Source organism: Cebus imitator, unplaced genomic scaffold, assembly GCF_001604975.1.
Source record: "Cebus imitator isolate Cc_AM_T3 unplaced genomic scaffold, Cebus_imitator-1.0 Scaffold196, whole genome shotgun sequence".
NCBI classification, from domain to species: Eukaryota; Metazoa; Chordata; class Mammalia; order Primates; family Cebidae; genus Cebus; species Cebus imitator.
In genome coordinates, this window is record NW_016107511.1 from 1,294,238 (window position 1) to 1,319,414 (window position 25,177).

Sequence of the window (25,177 nt, forward strand, 5' to 3'; positions counted from 1 at the left end):
CATCCAAGAGGAAACAGAGTCTGAGAAAGATTAACCAGTGACCTAAATTTCCACAGCTGCTAAGCGACAGACTTAGCATTTGAACTTCACACTGTGAATACAACGAGACCTTTGCTCTTTCTACTAGCCCAAATTGGCTGGCAGGCATCCAAAGAGTCATCACCCTGGGAAGGGACTGAGGTACAAATTACACAGGTCAAGCACAGTGGGTAAGATTTAAGAATCTGAAAGGCAGACAGGGGTTGAGGGAATGGGAAGGCCATCCAGACAGTGGAAATGATCTGGCATATTCCAGGGGCTGATTGGCCAGGACAGATTAGGAAGCCAATGCAGGTATGGGTTGGTGGATCTGCACAAACCACCTTCAGGTGACAGTCATACACCACTGCGGAGAAACATTACGTTTACCCCGCCCCCATGGCTCTGTGGAGGATACCTTTAGGTTTTAATTAGTAATAGGTGGGTACCAGCTGCCTACTTAGTATATTCCTGAGTTATGTGTAAATGTAGAGTGCCTGTGTATTAATAAGAATCACCTCTCAAAGAGCAAGTAAATGCGTGGATGAGAATCTCGGGCTTTCAGCCTGGAGAGCTGTCAGCCCAGAGGCTCTCAGGCAATTGGTCCCCAGGATAGATCCACTCTCTAGTGCCGTCTGGGTGTCTGCCTCTCAATACCTTCAGCGCCGCCTGGGTGGAGGTCTCCCAACCAAACCGGTACACCATTTTTCAACTTAACAAAAGAAAATTTTGTATTGAAAATTTAAGAGTGAAATTGATTTCAGTGGCTTTATTATGCTACTGACATATACTTTTTTGTTTGTTTAAGACAAGGTATTGCTCTGCTGCCCAAGCTGGAGGGCAGTGGAGCAATCAGAGTTCACTGCAGCCTGGACCTCCTGGGCGCTAGTGATCCTCCCGACTATATACTACTTGTGATTGCTAAATTAAAAAAAAAAAAAAAAAAGGCAAATTTCAGTATTTACCTATAATAAGTAATAACAAGTGCTTTCAAGAAACCATATGGAAGCTATGTTGGGGAGCAGTGGAGCGTTCCGCAGGGAACCTCAGGGATTCTGGAAAGTGGGGAGAAGTTGGCTTTTGACTTAGAAGAGGGTTTTGATGCAGAGTTTCCTAAAGATTACTTCCATTTATGAAGACTGAGGTATACATTTCTCAAGATATAATTTCAGAAAAATGAGAGACCCACTGAAAACGTTTGTAATAACTCTAGTAATTATTTCATCCTAGACCAAAGTGACAGTGGCGGGGCTGAGGAAGGGCATATTGAAATAATCTAAAGGGAGGAAACAACAGTTCCAGGTGGATGCAGAGGAAGACTTGGAGTCCAAGAGTAAGGAGGTTACTGGTTCCCACTGGTCTCCATGAAAAACTCTGTGAGACCCATCCTGCCCTACAGCCATTATCCCCACTATGAATGGAAAGCTAATTCATAAGTTATTAGTAGAATTTCCCTGGATAAAAAAGGACAACGCTGAGCGTCGTCTCTCCAAGGTCAGGAGGGCGCTCCTGGTTGCTCTTTAGTCCAGCCAAGAACGAGAAGAGACAGAGACAGCGGTCAGGGCTTTGAACTAAGCCTTTTCTCCCTGGAAACGCATCTCGGGCCGCGCCCCCGGCCCCGCGCGCCCCTGCAGCCCCCAACTGCAGCGCTTACCTCGCAAGTCCGGCCGCCGCGCCGTCCCGCAGCGCAGAGCCAGCCGCTGCTCGCAGCGCTCCGCCAGGCCCACCGCGGCCCGCAGCTGCCCCGCGCCCGCCGCGTACGCGAAGGAGGCCGCCGAGCGCGGGCGTCCGCTGGGGGCGCCTGGCACGGTCACCGCGTCGGGGCCGCCGTGCCGCACCACGGTCCACGCGGCGTCTGCTGAGCGGAAACGGGCAAAGGAGAGGCATCACTGGGCGGCAGAGGCCAGCAGGAAGGGGCAAAGCAGACGCGTCTTCTGTGCGAATTAACTTTTAATTGAAATTTGCATGACTGCATGTTTGGCCCGATTTGAGGGGTTGGACTCGTATGACAATGTACTGAGTCAGAAAGCCTCTAAGACAAAGCATATCAGGAGAGCTGATCATCAGACTTCTGTGACGTCATGCATAAAAATATGTCATGTAAGCAATAACTTTTTAGTTGTTAAAACCATTTTTTACATCAGCACAAGCATGGGGCTAAACTGTTACTGCCCGCACCTGTATCTTCATCTGCATTTTGCTCGTCTGTGTGTGCCTCTACTTCTCTCATTATCAAATACATTTTTAAAGGATACATATTGGGACGACGTGACCCACATACCCGGGTATAACAGGAAGCAGCTCAATTAAAATAAAGTGGCTTAATTGTGTCAGCTTCTCCATCAGTGACCAAGCCCGAAGGAATCACAGGCCTAGAGCTTCTAACAGTACTTTCCAGAGGGTGACCCTGGACGTCTGACTGCCTGCTGACATAACTTCTGATGTATCTCTGTCACTTGATTAATTATATTGTTTTGATGAAATAAAAACAAAACGATTCCACAATCTCATAAGGGAAGAAGCACACCTTGAGTTATTTACTGTTCCCAACAATAGACCTCCCACCAGACTTGAAGTCGATTTAACTCTACTATGCTGGTGCTTGTCTGGTCCTTTAACCTCTAAAAAGACATATTTAGAATAATGGACATTTTACATAAAACTTTTCCAAACTGGAGAGACTAAGAAACATTCATATGGGGATTTTTTTAAGAACTCTGAAGCAAAACAATGTAATACATTCTACATTGAGAAATCACCCTCCCAGCCCTTCACATCTCAGGATTTTTCATGGCTTCGGTGCTAAACGTGCATAAGACACATTTCACAGCCTTACTGTTACGTACACACACCTAATAACAACAACAACAAAGCAACAGAGATCAGAGGAAAGAATGACAAGGAAACCAGCTGTGCTATTGGAATATCTCTTTAGTAAAAGAACCAATGGAGAGCCAAGGTGTGATATCCACAAATGAGCTACAAGTAGAGAAACAATCTGCAAATTTAAATAATGAATGCAATTTTAAATTAAATTATCACTAGGCTCACTCTGATCACCAAAGGAGGCTCTAAGTGTGCTTACAGCAATTTCAGTTCCATGGGTTCTTCCTTTAATTTGGTGTAAGTATTTTTTTCATTTTAGCATTTTTAGTTTACTTATTTTTGAGACAGAGTCTCTCTCTGTCACCCAGGTTGGAGTGCAGTGGTGCTATCTCAGCTCACTGCAACCTCCACCTCCTGGGTTCAAGCAGTTCTCCTGTCTCAGCCTCCCAAATAGCTGTGACTACAGGCACACAACACTACGCCTGGCTAACTTTTGTATTTTTTTAGTAGAGATGGGGTTTCACCATGTTGGTCAGGCTGGTCTCGAACTCCTGGCCTCAGATGATCTACCTGCCTCAGCCTCCAAAAGTGTTGGGATTTACAAGTGTGAGCTACTGCGCCTGGCCTCATTTTAGAATTTTCACCACCTTGTGTTACTCTGTGCACATCACCTACTCTCACCTTCAGAGTTTTCCTATCAACTGAATCAAATACAGAAAAACCTTTGGAGCACTAAGTTGGGCACTGAAGATGATCAATCACATGCCATTTTTGGCCATGTGTTCATATTTGTAGCACAGTGGGAGAGAAATGATGTTCCAGAGTAGTTCACATAGGCTGGTGGTCAGTATGATAGATTTGCAGTCACACATGGTTAAGGATGTAATAATAGAAATGTCCTCAGTACTCAGAAGGGAACTGTTGAGAATACATGTGTAAAACTGTTTTTCTGAAGAAAAGAGTAACCAGGGACATTATAGGATATGCATTTGTGTTTATAAAATTCCACTTGACTCCCTTCTCCTTATAATATCAGTAGTAAAAGACCCAAAGAAAGATGCAGAACATGGTGGTTTCTCTGATACTCCCAATTTATTTCAATAGATTATAAGCACATTGGAACTGGGAAGGATATTAAAGAGCATCTAATATAACCCCTTTCTTTCTCTTTTTCTTTTTTATTAGAGATAGGGTCTCCCTCTTTTGCCCAGCCTAGAGTGTAGTGGCACCTTCATCGTTTACTGCAGCCTCAACCTCCTGGGCTCAAGTGAATTGGACCTGAGTAGATTAATTATAACAGTGGCTAAATGTGGAAAGAGGATCAGAGGTGTGGTTGAGTCAGGGACAACATGTGTGTTCTGACTCACTGGAGGGTGTCTCATGGCCCAGGAGGAGGGTACCTATAATATGTTGATCCCTGTTCCACTCCTGCAGCTCAAATAAATATTTGACTTTGAAATGTAAGCTAATTTAACTTCATGATTTTGATTGGAATCAGCAGTACAGATGTTTCTCAACTTATGATGAAGTTGCATCTGAATAAACTTATTATAAATTAAAAATGTATTTAATACATGTGACCTACTGAACCTAGATCAGGCTGGTTCAGTTCACTTAAATGTGCTCAGAACACTTAAATCACTCTACAGTTGGGCAAAACCATCTAACACAATGCCAGTTTTATAATAAAGTGTTGAATAGCTCCTGTCATGTATTAACTATTGCACTGACAGTAAAAAAATAATGGTTGTATGGGTACTTAAAATAGGGATTCATATGGTTTTCAGACAGTAAAGTCGAAAAATTATAAGCAGAACCATTGTAAATGGGAATTGTCTGCACGTACATAATAAAATTTACTCAATATATCATATGAAATCCCCAGCATCTGGCGTACCCATTCCTATGTGCCCCAGAAGAAAAAAGAAGATCCACTGTGTTCTCTTGTCAGGAGCATACATATTAAGGTTACCTCTTTTTGGAGAGCTGACCCCTTCGTTTGTCTGAGAAAGTCGTTATTTCTTCACTCTTCAAGGAGAATTTCATAAGATAAAGAATTCTAAGTTGCTGGTTGCTTTTTTTTTTCTCTCTCTCTTTCACACTTAAATGTCTCACTCCATTCTTCTTGCGGGCATGATGACTAAAGAGAAGTTAATGTAATATTTATCTCCTCTGTAGGTAAGGTGCTTTTTTCCTCTGACTATATTTAGGAGTTTGCTTTTACCTTTGAATTCTATAGTTTGAAAATGTATGCCTGATGTAGTTTTGGGGGCATTTCTCCTGCTTTAGTGTTCTCTGAATTTCCTGGATTTGTGATTCGGTGTCTGATATTAATTTGTGGAAATTCTCAGTCATTATTGCTTCAAATACGCTTCTGTTCCTCTCTTTCTTCTCCTAAAATTCCCTTTACGTATATGTTACACCTTTTGTAGTTGTGCCACTGTACTCAGAAATTACGTTCTGGGTTTTGGGGATTTTTTTTTCAGTCTTTTTTTCTCTTTGCTTTTCAGTTTTGGAAGTTTCCATTGAGACCTCTCCTAGCTCAGGGAGAGATCTTTCCACAGCTGTGCCTGGTCTACTGATAAGCCCATCAAAGACATTCTTCATTTCTGTTACACTGTTTCTGATCTTCAGCATTCCTTTTTGCTTCTTAGAATTTCCTTCTTGCTGCTTACATTGTTCATCTGGTCTTGCATGCTATCTACTTTGTCCATTACAGCCTTTGCCATATTAATTATAGTTGTTTAAAGTACTGGTCTAATAATTCCAACATCCCTGCCATATCTGAGTCTGTTTTTATTGCTTGTTCTGTCTCTTCAAAGTGTGTTTTTGCCTTGAAATTTTTTCTTTTTCTTTTTTTAGAGACAAGGTGTTTCTCTGTTGCCCAGGCTAGAGTGCAGTGGTGTGACCATGGCTCCCTGCAGTCTACAACTCCCAGGCTCAAGTGATCCTCCCACCTCAACCTCTCAAGTAGCTGGGACTATAGATATGTGCCACCATGCCTGTTTTGTTTTGTAGAGGTGGGTGTCTCACTATGTTGCTCAGACTAGTTTCAAACTGGTCTCATGCTCTTCCCGCCTCAGCTTCTCAAAGTAATGGGATTACATGTCCAGCTGAAATTTTTTCTTGATAGCTAGATGTGATATACCAGGTAAAAGTAACTGCTGTAAAGAGCCCTGTAGTACTATAAGTAACATGCGTGGGAAGGGGAACGATGCTGTAGTCCTGTGATTAGGTCTGAATCTTTAGGAAGCCTGGGCCTCTGGGCTGTGACCTTTGCAAGATCTTCTCAGCCCTCCCATCACCACCCTGACATGGGACAGGATGGCTAGAGGTGGGTATTTTCCTTCCTCCAGTAGGTTAGGCTCTGGAAAAACAAGACAAAACACCGGTAGCTTAGGTGAAATATCTTCCCTTGAGGAAAGACCTTGTTAAGAAGAACAGAAAGCTCTGGTATACTGCAAGATGGTTCCTTTTCACCTCCTCCTTCTGGAAGCATGAGGAGATTTTCCTCCAATACTCACTGTGAGAACCTGGTCAAGCTTCTAGGTGTAAAACTCACAGAACTGTGGTGACCCTTCTCTGACTAGGTCTTCCTGGAGTTTTGAATTCTCAGATGTGTCCACATTGAGCATCCGGCAATTTGTCAGTTAAGTTTAGGTTTTCCTACCTTGACCGCGGTTTCCCCGAAGGTTTTTTCTTGTGGAAGAAAGTTGTCATTCTATATATAAGCCTGCCTGTCTCTCCACTTTTTGGGGGCAGTGGTTTCTTCTGTGACCTCACTTCTTTGCTGGATCTAAAAAAAATTTGCTGATGTTTTCAGTTTGTCTGGCTTTTTACTTGTTCTTTAGACAAAGTGCCTACTTCCAAGCTCCGAAGCAACTGCACATTTTATAATCATTATTGCTTGATTTGTACAACTAGAGAATATATTACTGGCAATAGAGCAATGCAGCATCTAAAGAGGTGACCTTTTCTAGGAGAGAAAAAGACCAAAGTTTAGTGATTCCTCTATCATTAGCTAGATTTTGTCAGTAGATACTTCCCTAACCAACTTTTCTGAGCCTTGATTTCCTCATCTTAGAATGATGACAACCAAGGTCCTTCCTGGTTGTGACTTTGGTTGAGTCTTTTGATATCCAACAAGACCATTTTTATGGGATTTCTCACTTTGGTTTGATTGTTTGAGTCGAGGGATTTTGGAGATAATTGGTATCTCATGGCAGAACGTCTGCGTCTTTATCTTCAGCACATGGCTGTGCAGGTGGATCTGAATCTTCTGAATTTCCCCTGTAAAGTTTTAATATTTTTTTTGGAAATCTTTGCTAAGGCATTTTAAATGCCTATGTAATTTCAGTTGTCTGTTTTTTTTTTTTTTTCTTCTTGGTGCTTGCTGACTCATTTGTTTATTGTCCAAATTGATGAGACTTTTGAAACCTTTTGTCAGCACAATAAATGAGAATTGTTTATTCCAGATTTCCACTTTCTGGAGAGTTGGAAGAGCTAGGTGACAACAAATTTCTGTAAAAATCTAACTATTTAAATAATAGGAATTATTTAAAGAAAATTAAAGGAATTCTACTGCAATCTTCTATTATCAAGTTATGTTCATTTCTAATAATACCTAAAGCCAGAGAAATAATCAAATTTCTTTGGTTATGAAAAAATTATATGCCATACAAATCACTAAATTATTTAAGATGCACATAAAACATTAACACACATATATGTTATCTCTTAGCACTTTTAAAGACCTCTGTTTTTTCTAAATATAGAAAATATGTAAATCGCAGAATCAGGGGTTTCCATTTTATCATGATGCATGTGAACAGATGTCTTATGAGGAATGTAGGAACTAGAGAGATGCCCCGGCAGAGCATTACATCTTGCCTATAATCCAACACAGTCAATCAAGAAATACAAGAAAATTTTGTTGACAACAAAATTAACAAATACACATTTAATGCCTCTACTTAGCAAATACACACTGTCAAACTGCATGTTTAATAATGCTGCCATCTAGGTAAATTTCTCCTTGGCCTATTCTGATATATGCATCTAACGATTATCAACATACCTGTCATATTGCAGTACACAAGAAATGGTCCCAGGGGGCCACTTCCATCTGCATCAATATAGTAAAGCCCAGACGGGTTTCCTCGGTGCTTGTGGGCTTCACAGGACCGCTCATAGAGGGCTGTAGGAGAACACCAGCCATAAGAACCAGAAAAAATCTCTCCAGATGTAGAGTCAGTGTCCAAAGGTTTGTATTTCTGAATTACAGACATATGATACATATGACCCAATATCATTTTTATAGTGTACGACAGTATATTTGATGAGATGCAAGAAAAATGACATTTAAAAAATTAAATTTATTTTTATTAACAAAGGAAAAGAAAATTACCTAGTCAAAATACAACTAAATGTTGGATGTTGTTAGATGCTGAATAAATATTCAGTATACAGTGTATTTCTGTTTTGAGGAAGAAGGAAAGATTGTGTTGATGTTCAAACATGAAGATGTGGTTACAGTTGGAATTGTCAATAGACAATCTTTTGGCAATGGCTAGAGACTGTACTTTCTGTACATAATTTTTTTTTTTATTTTTAGGTAAGAAAGCATGCAAACTCTGAAGCACAGTGTAAAACACTTGAAGAGATATGAGAGGGAAGCCTTGTGAATCTGAATCCTGTGTGCTGTTGAAGCATGGTTCTTTTCAAACTGGTAGCAACTATACTTCAGAATTAAACCCTATAATTAAAGAATAAACCCTCATTTCACCTGTAATAACTGAATGCCTGAGCCCATTAGTTTTAAACTGCCTAAATAATCTGGTATTTTCCGATAAATATTCTGTAAAGTTTTTCTTAAGCTATGCAGCAATTACACCCTTCGCTTGCTTTAAAACAACCTATGAATGAGCATTTTAAAGAGAGAAATAGAATTTATACGCCATCAACTTTTCTTCACTAAAAAATAATTAAAGTTGATTTAAAAAAAAAGAAAAACTTCCCTAAGTATTTTGCAAGTGACAATTCAAGATAATTGAAATTCAAAGCAAGAGAGAAACTTTTTGAAAGATATTCCCTATATAATGTAAATTTACTCCGAAATAATTGAATATTTTCATTTGTGCAAGTAAATGTTTTACCAAGTACAAAGTATGGAATTAATATCTGCAGGAGATGGACATTGACATTATTAATCTTTATTTTTCTTTTGCCACTTGTGGCATATTGATTTAAATAGATACATATATTTGTAAATGTCTGGTAGGATTCACTCAAATTAATAACAATGCTTAGATATAGGGTACAGGTTTGGAATGGGGACAAATATTGAGGAGGTGACTAGAACTTGTGCTTTATGTGAATTGTTTGGCTTTTTAAATGATAATGTATACATATATTAATGTATATCATGTATTAATTATATACATTGATTTTATATTTTAATTGTATATAATTACCTACAATTAGTTATATGCAATTAATAATTATATACAATTAATTAATTGTACATAATTGATACATGTTATACAATTAGAAATACAAAATAACCTATTCAACTAGGTGTGGCAGTCTAGTCTCACATTCAATGACTATGGGCTTGGCAAATGTCTACCTTTAGCTTGGACAACAGTCAACTCAATTATTAGATCAGACTGACACCTGAAATACTTTTTCAGTCTCCTGATATTTTCCCTCCGAATTTTTTGGAGTTACATTTTGATTGCAGTGAATAACCATGCACTAATATAACCTCATTCATTAAATGCAACATGTAAGAGATGATACTGAGTGTCGTGGTGGACATAAAGTTGTCAGGTAATACACAGGATCAGGCATCTGCTTTTGGGTAGGATACCATGCCTGGAGAATGGAATACATACAGAAGTAAAAGATCTGGTCCCTGCACCAACTCTGTGACCTTATCAAGACATTTAGTCTCTGGTCTGAGAGGGCACTTAACTCCTAGAAAATATGTCATGGCTTTATAAACAGGGATCTTTCTAGTGCAAAAATCATACTTCACACTTCACTCTGTGAGAGTCGGTCCTGGACTGTCTCCCCTTTTGCCCAGGTCTTTTGCAGAACCTCAGCTGGGGTTGCAGAATTCTCACTGCACTTCCTTTGCATGTTCGAAGTGAGATTTTTAACACTCTACACCCTGCCTTTCTCCTATGGTTTTTGTGAAAATCAAATTAAATATGTCTCATGGAAGAGTTCTTGAAAGTTTCAAGAGGACCCCAGGATGAGCAAGTGGAACTGAGGACTTTGCATCTTGCTCTGTTTCCTTGAAGACCCGGAGATGGGCAAAATATTCCTGAAAAGTTGCTCAGAAACATCGGTAGAGAAATACAGGAAGAAAACTGTAAAAGCTAAAAACATTAAAAAGATAGGCTTTTCAGGATTCTTTGATGTTCTAATTGTAACAGATTAGAGGTCAATAAAATGGCATGGCCTTTGAAATTCACAGAGGATGATTCTTCAGTAAAGACAGATGATTTTTAATATGGCAGAGGCAGTTGAGAAGTGTTAGAATATGCCATCCCTTAGATGTTGTTTACACTTAAATGTCCACCAGAATCACGTGGAAGGTTGGTTACCACAGACTCGGGGCCCCATCTCCAGCAGCTCTGATTCAGTAGGTTTTGGTGAGGCCTGAGAGTCTGTACTTGTGAAAGGTTCCCAGTGGGTATGGATACTGCTGGAACGTGGACCACCATTCAGGCATTCTGGAGCCAAGACTGTGGAGCCAACCTCCTTAGCTCAACTCATGGAGCCACAAGCTAGCTGGGGACCAAGTTACTTAACCTCTTTCTGTCCTCAATTCTGCAAGGAAGACAGTAAGAGCACATTCTTCCCTGAGCTGCTATAGGGTTAAACAAGTTAATATATGCAAAGCAATAGCAGAGGGCCAGCACAAGTACTCAATACATTAATACTTTTACCATTATTCACTTTACAATCATCATCACCACCACCAAAGAAAATCACAGTCAGAGGAGACCTTAAAGGTCCTCTAATTTCTAGAAATTAGAGAATGATTGCATCATCCCCATGATTGTTAAAAAAAATCTTTAAATACCTTAAATCATGGGATTTGACAGGTGGCAAGGGATTGTTTTTCCACCTTTCTTTGACTGAAAAAATTCTTAGAATTAAAAGTATGGTCTAACTCAAGTAATGGAACAAGGTACATCATGGATTTTTAATTTAATTTGGTCTCTACCTTTTACTATATTTGATTTTCCTAGACTTATTTCCCCATTGCTTGCCAGCTGCCTTTTTCAATCCTATTCGTACTACATATTTCTATGCACTATCTCAACACCCTTGTATTAAATAATGTGGGTTAAAAATAAACTAGAAATTAATTGAGTGATGAAATATCTCTTCTGATGTGTTTGCATGATTGCAAATATGCAGATATATATAAACAACTAATCAAAATGAAATGACAAGGAGATGCTGACAGAAATGAGAGGGAGGCGTGAGACTTACAGGAATGGCAGGTCTCGCCTGTATAGCCTGTGCCCAGACAGTCACAGGAGAAGGTGTCCCACGACTGGGAACACTCGCCCCCATGCTCACAGTAGCTGGGCAAGCACCTAAAAGAAAACAGATACAACTGCTGTTTCCTTTTTGAAATCGTCAAAAAATAAGTGTCTTACCAAAAAGAGGTTAATCTGAAAGAGCAGCATATGCAAGATAACCACACGATATGATTATTGGGTCTGCCTTCAAGGTTCTCTAATTATAGTGACAAACTTTAAATAAATATATCCATTAGCATGTAGCTGATTATTAGGTATCTGTGACAGCTGAATTGTCGACATATCCCTTTTTTTTGTTGTTGTTGTTCCAAGTGACACAATGATAACTTCACGTGGCCAGCAAAACCAATCACATACATAAAATTATGAAATATGGCATGCTCCATTACTATATTATGGTCATTTTTAAAAGAAAGAAGGGGAAACAGGGAGGACAATACAGAGGGGAGGAGAAACACGAAGAGCTTCAGTCACATAGTGACAGAGGTTCAGAAATTTTGAAGAACATTTAATTTAGGTCATGTTGTTTCACCTTTTAGATTTAGAATGAGCAATTGGTTATTGCTTTTTAAGGACTGTTAACACTAGTAATATGTCAATACTACCCAAAGCAATCTACGATTCAATACAACTCTTATTAACATCCCAATGCCTTTTTTTGCAGAAAATAAAAATTCATCCTAAAATTCATAGGGAATCTCAAGGGACTCTGAACTAGCCAAAATAATCTTGAAAAAGAACAGAGCTAGAGGTATCACACTTTCAGAGTTCTCTGGAGTCTGCTGCCACCCACTATAATATTGGGGGGTTAGCCTGCCTGCCTCTCAGGATTGTTAGGGGAACAGGGAGGAGGGTACACTATGGAAACTGACCAGCACCTGGCACAGAGTGGAGTCTTCACCAAAGAGGTAGTGTGACCTTCTGGAAGCCTGGCCTGAATACCATGACCCACCTCTGCCTTGAGCGGGGTTGGAACTCAGCCTCTGCTGGCTGTCTCCCACTGCTGAGCACATAGCTGAAGATCTGATAAAGAGTGAAGGTTCTAAAGGCCACCGACCTTCTGGGCCGTGAGGGATGCCATAGTCCATGCTGGAGCAGCAGAAGGGGTGGGCGCCCAAGTGCCCCTTGCCATGGGGCCCAGAGAAGTAGCAGGAGAGGGGCTGGGAAGTTGTGACAGGCCTCCTGGCTGTGGTGGGAGGACGACCAGCAGACAGCTGGGTATGAAGTTGACAGAAAGCCCCAGGGGTCTGTATTTGGTCTCTGGAGAGATCCTTTGAGGGGAACCTGAGGGGCTGGGGAAGAAGAAACCATAGCATTCCCCACCCTGCCCATGCCCACAGACCCCCATCCCAACTCTCCAGCAGTGCACCACCAGCTCAGGGCCAAGACTTCCATTAATTACATGGTGTTAATGAGCATTTAGTCTGCATTTAGAGAAGAGTTAAGGGCCATCAGAATCACAACTTTTCAAGTATTTCAAAGGCCAAGGCATGGAAAAGCCTGTGTGAACTGATCAAAAGAGGGAGAGTTGGAGTGACAAGCAAGAATGGGTGGGGTGGGGGCCACCCCCATACCATTTTTTAAAAAGCAGCTGTTCCTCTTCCCCCACATCCTCCTCTGCCTCCCTTTCCTTTTTAACATAATGGAGAATCTTAAGATCATACCTGACTTGAAGATTCCACAAATTTAAAAAAAAAAAAAACATTAAAAACCACTGCTGTTTGATATCAACAGGGTAAGAATAATTTTAGTTCAAAATATTTCAGAATAAGAACTGTTTAAGTGATCCAGAGACTATCAAAAAGTATACACTATTTTTCTCCAATTAAACACAACATCAATTATGAAAAATTTACATGTAGTACAAATAATAGAGGAAGTAGCTAGCAGGCAGAAGACCAACACAGGAGATTTCAGAGAGGGGTGAGCAGCCTGGTCAGCACAGCCAGGTGAGGAGGTGACGGAGGCCTCCCTGTTCAGGGAGCCCCAGATGGAATGTGTCAGAGGACCCCATTGGAAGCTCTGCCATGTGGTATACAGGGCAAACCTTAAGAGTATAGGAGTCTCATGTAAGAAGTTAAAATCTATCCAAACATAAACATCCATTATTTGTGACTCTGTCATCCAAAGTGCCCATTGCTATTTTTTGTGTAGCTTAAAATTTTGATTAAAAAAGATAACTTTATACCCCATATCTGTTCCTAAGTAGGATTTTTAGGTTTGGTATTTGAATAACACATGTTTCTATTTTGTGGATTACTGGTATGGTTTAGCTGTTCCCCACCCAAATCTCATCTTGAATTGTAGTTCTCATCATTCCCACATGTCATGGGAGGGATCTGGTGGAAGGTAATTGGATCATGGGGGCAGGTTTTTCCCATGCTGTTCTCATGATAGTGACTAACTCTCATGAGATCTGATGGTTTTATAAAGGGGAGTTCCCCTGTACATGTTCTCTTGCCTGCTGCCATGTAAGATGTGTCTTGCTTCTCCTTCACCTCCTGCTGTCCTTGGGAGGCCTTCCCAGCCATGTGGAACTGTGAGTCCATTAAGCCTTCTACCTTTATAAATTACCCAGTCTCAGGTATGTCTTTATTAACAGTGTGGGAACAGACTAATACAATTACAGTGTTTTGTTTTGTTTTGTTTTGTTTTTTTAATAACAACAAAGGCTAATAGATGCTTACAGGCCTGTTTGCAGGATGCTTAAAAGTGAATTTTCAGTATTTTCAGAATTTCAGAACTGAATGTAAAGGGAACAGCAAAGGCCTTTAATTTTAACTGTAGAATGTCATTTTGTGTCACCAAAGTTTTCTAATTTTACTGCTATTAAGGTTTTCAAAAAAAAAAAAAATCTCACAGGAGCTAGTCTTCTACATTACTGACTTTGGGAATAGCCTTCATTTGTAGTCCTATTTGAAAATAATTTTAAAATGCTTCCTTAAACCCCTTATCTGCAATGATTATTGTACACATCGTGGCTGAAATTTGACTGTGGCTTACATACACATGCTTAGTTGAGCATGTTTATAAGTAACTTTGGGGTGCAGTTTGGGAGCCTTTTTAAAATGTGGGATCTTAGAGACAAAGTTAAGCACCAGTGTAACTCTTGGGACTTTAAGGTTAAAACAAAACCGCCTGTAACAGTAAATAGAATAGTTTTGTACTTTGGGAGCTACCTGCACAAAGAAGGCAACCTTGGGATATATATCTCATAACAGATATAGTGCAAATGGATCACATTTTGTGAGTAATTACCAAGATATCAAAATAATGTCTTACGAGTGGAGAAAATCACACTTGCATCACAGCTGAGCTGACAGCTATCACTCACAGTGTGGGCCCATTTGACATTTCCCTGTAACCCTGGGAGGGCTGAGCTCCCTGGCTAGTTAGCTGAACAACCTGGGATTATATTAAGTGAACAAATGGCCAGAAACCTTCCCACTACCCTCCCCATGACTACAGAGTGGGATTCTGAAGCTGGTGTTGAGATGTAAATGCAGTCCAGCTGTGTGCCAAGAATTTGAATCTCAAGGTCAAGAGTGAGAGGTACTTGACAAATTCTTACTTCATATACTCCTCATCTTTGAATTAATTCATTTTTCCTACAAATCAACAGAATGTTCACAGGGGGAAATTATTCTGTGCTGAATAAAGTACATATGCATGAACTTTTCAGTTAGTAGGAAGTACTTTTTTTTAACATGTCACTACCTATGAGTTATAAATTAAAACCTGTTTAGACAGAGATAATAATTTTACAGTTAATGTTTAAAGTAGAATTGACTACCAGAATCTACTCCATGAAGACAGGTTTTGAAAGATCTACCAGGTGTGTATATAACTTTTTAATTTTTAAATCTGTAGCATTTATTTATTCACTGAAAGTAAATACCTAATGTACTAAGGCAAATAGTATGCAGAAATATTGTTTCCGGGTGTGACCCTGTGATTCTTCTCAGCCAAAATCATTGTAAAATTATGGCACAACTAGCATGACTTAAAGTCAAGTTGTAATACTTAATTTATTAATTAAATGTTTTTCTTGTCTGACGTCCATATTTCATTGAGTATGTCCTTTGGCACATATCTTCATCCATCTCTATGATTCAAACTTTTCTAGGAGAGATTACTTTTTATTTTCTCTGCAGAACATGTGGGGTTGGGTGGCTGATGAACAGTAACTTGTCAAATTCCTCTGCCTGGAAATATATCATCCAACTGATGGGTGTGTGGCTGTAAAAGTGAGCTTGATGACTATTAGCTGAGCAACTTGGGATTATATTAAGGTAAAAGTCATAAGATGTACGTCTTCTAATAAAACACTATCATTTGAAAAATGCTACTTATTCCATTAGAGATGGAGTTTTCGAATCCTCATAGTAATTATGAGTATTCATTCCCTTTGGAAAGGTAACAGAAAAAAAGAGAGAGAATGGAATGCCTTTTTCCAACTGTCCACGTTTGCTTTCTCAAACTTTGAAAACAAGCATGCTAAAGTGAGCTCAGATGGTCCTTACCTGTCTGTGATGCCACAAGAGTCTATCTGGAGATCCCTGAAACTCCCCAGCGCCCCCTGCTGTACTGAGATGGGATCCACTGCTTTGTCACCAATGGTGATGTGCCTTAGGCAGCCCTGAAACCCTCCCAGGGGGCTTTTACATTCAGAGCCAGAGCTGTTGTCCAGGCAGCCTGAATATGGAGACAAAAATAAGACAAAAACAATAACTAAGACAAAACTCTTCCACAGTATTTATTATACGAAGACTGATGCTCCCCCTTGTTTATGGACATCGGTATGATGAGATGAGCTTCCCCATTCATTAGAAAGGTGAAAAGGTTAGAACTGATTCAATTTAAGATAATATCTGGAATTCAGAATAAGAAATTATGGTGGGGGGAATTCAGATTTAAAATTCCTTAACGGGAATTATTGCCCAACTAAGTGTAGACAGGTTTGGCTTCTGTGAAACCTCACCTAAGAAATAATCATGCATTTTAGCATCATAAGTGCAAAAAATTAAAGTGGAGGTTAAATTAAAATAACTGAAATCCTAGCCCAAATTTTATTTAGGATATGCTGGATTTATGAAAAATGCTACTTAAAAATATAATTGTTACTACCATTTATATAAAATATGTTAAATATTTACCCTAAAGGCGTTTTTGTGTGTTATGATGTATGTGTATTTAGGAGTATTTAAAAACATATTTTATTATACTGACTGGGTGGAAATACCTAGAGTTGCTTTTCTAGTAACATTTTCTTTGGTATTAGGTGCTTTATTCAAATATATAACTAAAGATTAAATTCTAATGTTTACAGCAACACAAAAAGTAACAGTTACTAAAGTACACTGTTATGGTACATAATGATAAAATTTGCAGTCCAGAATGTTCTATGAATAGAAAGAAATAAAATAGACATTTGATTATTTCCAATATTAGAAGTTAAATATTAAAAGTTTCACCACAACCATCAGCTAATTTCACCTAAATTACAAATAGCAATGCTTATGACATCATTTCCCTTTATGACATCATTTCCCTTTATGACATCATTTCCCTTTACGCTGTGGGCTTGTTTTGTGAAACGAGAACAGTACTTATAAGAAGTAGTGGGGAGGGCATGACTTTGACTTGAGCGCTATTACTCCACCTCAGTCCAAGCATATAGGAAAGTAGTGTCTTGAACTTAACTCCCACCCTCCGTAAGTTACAGCTATAACCTGATAATGGAACTCTAATTCAAAATTTGAAAAATAAGGAAAAGGATAAAAGTACACACTCTCGTTAAAGATAGAGAACATAATAATTGTAAAATGTCTTTTCATTTAAAGACAACTGTTTATAGAAAGAGTCATCTTAATTCAGAATAAATTATAAGGCATTAGTCTAAGTCAGGAGCCTGCAAAAGTTTTCTGTAAAATGCCAGTTAGTAAACATTTTAAGTTTTGTGGGTCACACCTGGTCTGTGTTGCATATCCTTCTTTTTTTTTTTTTTATAACCCTTTAAAAATACAAAGCAATTATTCATTTGAGCTTAAATAATACAATGCCAGGGACCATGATTTGTCTACATCTGATTTAAATGAATACTTAATTTTAACATACAAATGTGAAAGAGGCACCTCATTTCATTATGGCTTAATGCTAAAAGCAATATAAATTGAATACATAATTAATTTAATTGTATATTATGAAATTATAGCTTTTGAAAAATTTTATCATTTGCCTTATTTTAAAAAAGAAGCTTGCTTATATTGATTCTGTAAGCAATGTTTCTTTCAAACTTGTGAGATATAATTTCTTATTGTCTTTTCCCAATCATTCAAAAATTAGATATTAAAGAATGATCATAGTAAATGTACATCAATATATATCACTTGAGACTTGAGTTTTCTTTATACTGTTTTTGATTAAAATGAAAAAAGGGAAGTATAGAATTTGTACTTGCGTATTTTTCATTGACTGATCTCTCTCTTTGATCTTATATCATGCTTTTTGCTTTTTGTTGTTTTTTGAGACAGAGGTTTGCTCTTGTTGCCCAGGCTGGAGTGCAATGGCACAATCTCTCAGCTCACCGCAACCTCCACCTCCTGGGTTAGTTGATTCACCTGCCTCAGCCTCCCGAATAGCTGGGATTACAGGCACCCACCGTCATACCCAACTAACTTTGTATTTTCAGTAGAGATGGGGTTTCTCCATGTTGGTTGGGCTGGTCTTGAACTCCTGACCTCAGATGATCTGCCCTACTTGGCCTCCCAAAGTGCTGGGATTACAGGTGTGAGCCACCACGCTCAGCCAGACCTTAAATTATTAATCACTACTACAATTTAAAAAATAGACGATGAAGATTCCTCTTACTGGAATCAATGAAGTACCTTTCAATGCCTGTACTCTTATCTCCTCCCTAAAAGTCTCCATAAAAATTAAATGTTATGTTTAGAGTTCTATTTTAGTAACTGAAGCTTTATTTCTTTAACAATTTAATACTTTCTGCTTTAGATTCCTAAAGTAAAAGCCTCCCTCATATTTAAGACTTCTTTTTAGCTTACTGAAACTTTATATATGACCTCAAAGAGACTTGGAAGTTTAAAATTTAACACCATATTTTTTAAAAGTTTAAAGACTAAAATCTTTTATATTTTTATATTTTAAAAAGAAACATAAGTTTAAATGGTACAGCAGAACCTTCTGAAGAATAGGATAAAGAGTGAACTTTGTATAATATTACTTCATCTCACTAATCATTGAGATGATTAAACACAATAGGTTAAGAACTAAGAGGATATCAATTCAATAAATATTTTGAGTAATGAATTTTAGGAATATCGGTAGTTCTGCTAATCTTTCTTTCACCAAGTGGTGTTTCCTGACACATAACTTAGGTTATTCTTAAATAAAATGAGTTCAATAATTCTCTTAGAAAAAAAAAAAAAACTAAAATAAATCCAGGTGTCCCCCCAAAAAGTTATGAAACTTTCAGGACAAATTCTATTCATAAAGTACCACATGTTTTTAGATATGAAATTGAACAAATAAAGATATTAATATAAGACCCATGAAAATGTTAGTCCCGGTTATTTTTATTTGTGTAAGCATATGAGGTTGGCAGGAAAAAGTGTCACTGTGTGTTATTGCAGTGACAGACTTCAATGCAGGGTTGCCACAAGTTCTCGGTCTAGCAACTTCCTACCAGGAGGATGTGAGGACTATCCGATACAGCAGTCAATTCAGCATTCTCAATATCTTGGAAGGAGGTATGCTATTGAATAGCAGAAAGATTTCATAAAGGAACTTTAAAAGCATTTGACATTCAGTCAATCTCTATTTCAGGAATGAAGGCAAAAAACACAGGCTATATACACAACTTGCAACTGTAGAACACTGCTTGAAAAACACTTCAGAAAGGTGAAATCTCAGACAAGAAAAAAAAAAAGAATGGACAAATGACAGTCCAGAAGATAAGTCTGCATCTGTGAATTAAACTTTTTTTTTTTTGAGATGGAGTCTCACTCTGTTGCCAGGCTGGAGCACAGTGACACGATCTCAGCTCACTGCAACCCAGATTCAAGTAATTCTCCTGCCTCAGCCTTTTGAGTAGCTGGAACTACAACCGCACACCACCATGCCCAGCTAAGTTTTTGTATTTTAGTAGAGATGGGGTTTCACCACGTTGGCCAGGATGATCTCGATCTCTTGACCTCGTGATCTGCCCATCACGGCCTCCCAAAGTGCTGGGATTACAAGTGTGAGCCACTGAGCCTGGCCTAAACTTTCTATTAAATAAATCTATCGAGATCCAGAAATCCACATCCAACAGGGTTTTTTTACAAGTCTTTCTCTCAAGCTTTCTTTGGTACAAATAACATTTCCCATTTATTTGACATTAGGAAGTTAGTGTTTTGTTTTGTTTTTTTCCTTCTTCTTTTTCTTAATTTGTTTGCATCAACCTGACTACCCATGGTCAGAGTCAGCAGGGCAACATTAAATTGAAAAAAAAAAAAAAAAATGTCCCCACACAATGACCTGGGAATGAAGACCAGTAACTCAAAAGCAGAAGGCTAGTCCCAAAACATCAAACTTCTGCAATCGCAGCTTCAGGTGACGAAGGCAGCTCTCACTTAGGCAAAAAGCCACAGGGAGAAACAGTGCAACTCTTGCGCCAGTCATTGACTGGGTCAGATGACCTGCAAATTGGGGAGACACTACCGCATGCAGCAGCTGGGCTGAAGGATCCTGCTCCCAGTGGCTTTCTGCAGGGGACGCGGTGATTATGATCCTGTTTCCTAATGACTATGAGAAAGTAGTGAAGCACCAACTTCACTGCAACGAATGGCAGACACAGCAGGAGCTCGAAATACGAAAGGAAATAGAAGAAAGGGATAAGAGGCCTAAAGCCAGGCAAGAAGCTAGGGGGGTTCTGATCAAGGCGACCAGATCCAGATTCTGGTGAAGACAAAGATTAGGAGCCGGAGGAAGTGAACGGAGCTGCCATTGCCTCGCCCACTTCTCTGGTAGACAAGGAGTCACCCAGAGATTTTCCTTATGAAGAGCATTCAAGGCCTTAATCACAGTCTTCCAAAGCTGCCATTCCTCCCGCAGTGAAGTTGGAACAGGACAGACCACGATCTCCAAATCGGCCTAGCAGCTCCTTCCTCGCTAAAGTGGTGGGAACTGTGGAGCACACCATCATGCAGAAGCCAGGCTTCCGGGAAGGCCAGGGCCCAGGGGAGCACGAGCAGGGGCTGCGCCCCGCCTTTCCGGTGCGGAAGACCAGTAAGCCTGGCGGCAACATCATCATGGACTAGGCCGCAGAGAAAGACACTTTCAAGAATCAGGTACAAATCCACTGACAGAAATACCTGTGTCCTACTGATGTGCTCCTACTAAGGAACGCGGTTGGTGCAGGGGAGGCGGATGAAGACTTGGAAGTTGAAACCAGGGAAGAATGAGTAATGACATATTACTGTTCATATGGTTTCCTATAAGACAGAGCACCATTAAGGATCAAATAAGGGAAACTGAAAAGAGTATAATCTAATTTTAATAATGAGTTAGTTTTATTGTTAATTTTCTTTTTCTTTTCCATTGTCAATTTATATTGGCTCAGAGAAAACAGGTTGGATGTATAAAATCCACAGTACTTTCCAATTTTGCCATGAAAAATATGGCAAAGTTGGAAAATGTGTGATATGTGAAATTCTTGGTGCACTTGATGATGAAGCAGTGCAGACATTTTTAGAACCTGAGAGTTGAGTCAGCAATTAAAGCTGTTGTTTACTTGATTAGAAAGTATTTTGGTGTACAGGTGGCAAGAGCATGTTTTTACAATTTGGATAAATTCAAGTTCTTGGATTTGGTGGAACAAGTTTGATTTTAAGAACTAGAACATGAGTCATTGACAGTGATCTTTACTTGACCTGCAGGCTGAGAAAAGAAGGCAAAAGGTCACAGACTCCATGGCTGTTGGAGACTGAGATTCTTGGAAGGACTTCCAAGGTATATGTTGATTGATCCCTTTTCATTTTGTAGTTTTTAAATATCGTATAAAAATCCTTTTAAACAAATAAATAAAATGTACGCTTGACTAGTTTCAATCATTGGTTGATATTATACTATAGGACTGAAGTTAGTGTCTGCAGCTGCATGTATTTAGGCCATTCTAAATATATAAGCTACTTAGGAAGAAAATACTGTGGACTTTATCCATCAAGCCTGTTTTCTCCAAGCCAATATAAAACAAATGGAAAGGAAAAAGAAACCTAATAAAATGAACTCATTATTAAAACTGGATTATAGGATTAATTTTAATCTTTTCAGTTTCACTTATTTGATTCATTGTGATGCTGTGTGTCACAGGAAACCATATCAACAGAAATATCCCAAGAATTAAATTTGCTGAGAAAACAGAAAGGGAGTCTCTTTCAATGCAGTGCACAGCATTCAAGAGGAATCTGAGTCATGTGGTCTTTAAAGTACTGAAATGAGTAATGAATACTAGCTGAACAATATAGCTCTTTCTATGTGAAGAAATGATCTATTTGGGGTTTATATGCATCAGTAAAATTTAACAACCAGCTTATGCTGTTAAACATGGTGGTTAGAGCTGGTGTTTCCCAAAGTTTACCATACAAATGGGTAAATAAAGTTACAAAAGCACACACAAGGATGCAAAATTCACTGGAAAGACTAGGTATGTTAAGAATATTCAAAAAACTAAATTTTAAGCTAAGCATGGTGGCTCACACCTGCTTAATCCCAGCACTCTGGGGGACTGAGGTGGGCGGATCACTTCAGACCAGCCTGAGCAACATAGTAAAACCCTGTCTCTACAAAATACAAAGAAAAACAACAACAAAAATGGGCTGAGTGTGGTGGCACAGACCTGTAGTCCCTGTTCCTCTGGAGGCTGAGATGGAAGGACTGCTTGAGGCTGGAGAGGCAGAGGCTACAGTGAGCTGTGATTGCTCCACCGTACTCCAGCCTGGGCAACAGAGTGAATCCCTGTCTAAAAATCAAGCAAAACAACACAACAAACACCACCTCCCTAACTTTTATAAAGCAAAACTAAAAGCAAAAATAAAAATTGCCTGACAATAGCAAAATGGGACAGTAGAACTGATAAAATGTGGTATATTTATGTAACAGAATATATATATTCTTTGGAAAAAATTATTAGTAATTCTTTTCTAACTGTACATAAATGATCTATTTCACAGTAAAAGTGAATAAAATTATGATATGAGTAAAAATAACTCAAAAGCATTTCTAACATCAGCATGTATATATTTATGGAAATGTGCTCTTAAATAACGGGACATTATTATCTCACCTGTAGAATTTAAACCATAAAGGTGATAATATATTTACACCTTGACAAATAATTTTCTATAATCAGGTTTATTTAGTATCACTTAAAAATTGAATGGTATTTTCATTCTTTTATTAAAAGCACCCCTTTTAGTGTTTCCTATATATTTTACTTTTGAAATGATAGGTCTTGATATATTACCTTAAATGTTCGTTTTTTTGTTATAAAATCTGTCTTCTATAGCAAATGTCTTAATACAATTTGGGGCACATATGCATTCCTCAGAATATGAGGAAAGAACACAATCAGAACTTTGCAGATTGACATTGTTTGTTTTTAGAGTTGCTCTGTGGAAAGTTTGCTCTGAGGGACTGTCAGAATTTAGAAAATGGGACTTATAATTTCCATGCTGACAGCCAGTTTTAGGGATGAATTTTACTTTCAGATTGTACTGTCTCCAGTGTAATTTTAAAAGGATTCTGGAAAAAAATAATAAAATGCAAAATATACTAATACTATCAGGAAGCACCTCAAGCATTGGTTAGCAAATGTATCTTATCATTTACAGAGTTAAATGACATTTCTAATGACCAAGGACTTTCTGCATAAACATCCCTGGGCAGAAGATTTATTGCATGCTTCCATGACCTCCACACTCTGCCCTCTTTTAGGCTGCAGTGTCTCTTGGTTGTACTCAATCATTGACTGAGGTGGCAAAAATTCTGTTTATTATTGTCTAGGAAAGGCTGATGTGCTCCCTGATTTAGTAAAATGTTTCACTGCATCATTATTGGGCAATAAAAATAAGTTGAAATAACCGACTGAGTTAAACTATTAGTCACTTTGGGCAAAACATGGCCTTTCTTCATGAGGCAGTGGGAAATGAGTAAGATGCTCCAGGGGAGCCCAGCCTCCGGGGATACCTGTATGGTGCAATAAAACCAGCACATAAAGCAGAGAAAAAGGTAACAGCACTCATTTAGCACTGTTACAATTCCATTGGGCACGGTGATGAAGGGAAGCTCCATAAAAGGTGGTCTATTTAAAATCGGTTCCCGAGTGTGATTCTTTATTTAGGCCTATCTGGAAGACATGCATTTCAGTCCTTAATTCACAATCTTTTTTCAACATCCCATGGAACAAAAGGGACCTAGCATGGTGACTATAGGTAATGATACTGTTTTATTTACCTGGAATTTGGTAAGAGAGCAGATTTTAAATGTCTTCACTCCCCTCTGCCACCAACATGGTAACTGTGTGGGGTGATGGATGTGTTAATTGACTTGACTATGGTAACCAGAACACAATGTATACCTATATCAAATCATCACATAATATACCTAGAATATATAGAATTTTTATTTGTCAAATATTTTAAATTTTTTAAAAAAGGTATTCATGGCAGAGTAGCAGCAGTGGGTGGTAGGGCCTGGGTCAGACTAAGCCCCATGTTGGAGGTAGGGTCAGGGAGGAACCCAGTGAGCAGCTCTGGCCTTGCAGGTGTAACACTCTAGGCCTCTGTCTTCCTGAGGATTCTCCCTGTGTGTTGTCCCAGCGTCTTCCCTCTGTGTGTGTCTCTGCATCTACAGTTCTCTTATTCATAAGGACACTGATCATATTGGATTGGGGCTCACCTGAATGACTTCATTTTAACTTGATTACCTCTGCAAAGATCCTATCCCCAAATAAGGTCACATTCTGGGGTTCATATGAATTTGGGGGAAAACAACTCAATTCATAGTATCATCTCTGAAATAACAACTTTACCTGTGCATATACAGTTTGGGTGGTAGTTGCTGTGTATCTGTCTCAAACGGGTTATGGGCTCTTCTCATCCTCTTAGGTCAAAGGGGACTCTGGCATCCATAGTGTATATATGTATGCATGTATGATCATGAAGCAGCCTTACCATTTCTATCACTGTGTACCTATATAGTTCATGATCATGTATGTTACTTTGGCTCCAAGGCCATACACAATATAAACAAAACAAAACAAAACAAAAAACAGAAACTGTATTGGGTATTTTGACTTTCTGTTGAAACTATTCTCTTTGCTATATATATCTTTTTTTTTTTTTTTTTTTTTTTTTTTTTGAGCTGGAATCTTGCTCTGTCACCCAGGCTGCAGTGCAATGGTGCGATCTCAGTTTACTGCAACCTCCACCTCCTGGTTCAAGTGATTCTCCTGCCTCAGCTGGGATTATCCCATGTAGCTGGGATTACAGGTACCTGCCATGATGCCTGGCAATTGTTTTTTGTTTGTTTGTTTTTGTATTTTTGTAGAGACAGGGTTTCACCACGTTGGCCTGGCTGGTCTTGAACTCCTGACCTCACATGATCTGCCCACCTCAGTCTTCCAAAGCACTGAGATTACAGGTGTAAGCCACCATGCCCAGCCATATATATATATATCTTTTCAGCATATTCTCAGGGTGTGTTTGAGAAAA

General features: G+C 38.9%; 1 protein-coding gene and 1 pseudogene across 1 annotated transcript in view; one reads left to right on the forward strand and one right to left on the reverse strand.

The window, feature by feature from the left end:
- LOC108317005 (contactin-associated protein-like 3) overlaps window positions 1-25,177 on the reverse strand; it is a 224,020-nt gene that overhangs the window by 56,620 nt on the left and 142,223 nt on the right. The window contains 4 exon segments of the mRNA XM_037745235.1: window positions 1,673-1,876; window positions 7,922-8,041; window positions 11,356-11,462; window positions 15,932-16,103. Of these exon segments, the coding sequence (XP_037601163.1) occupies window positions 1,673-1,876; window positions 7,922-8,041; window positions 11,356-11,462; window positions 15,932-16,103 (603 nt within the window).
- On the forward strand, window positions 19,926-21,291 carry LOC108317006 (annotated as a pseudogene).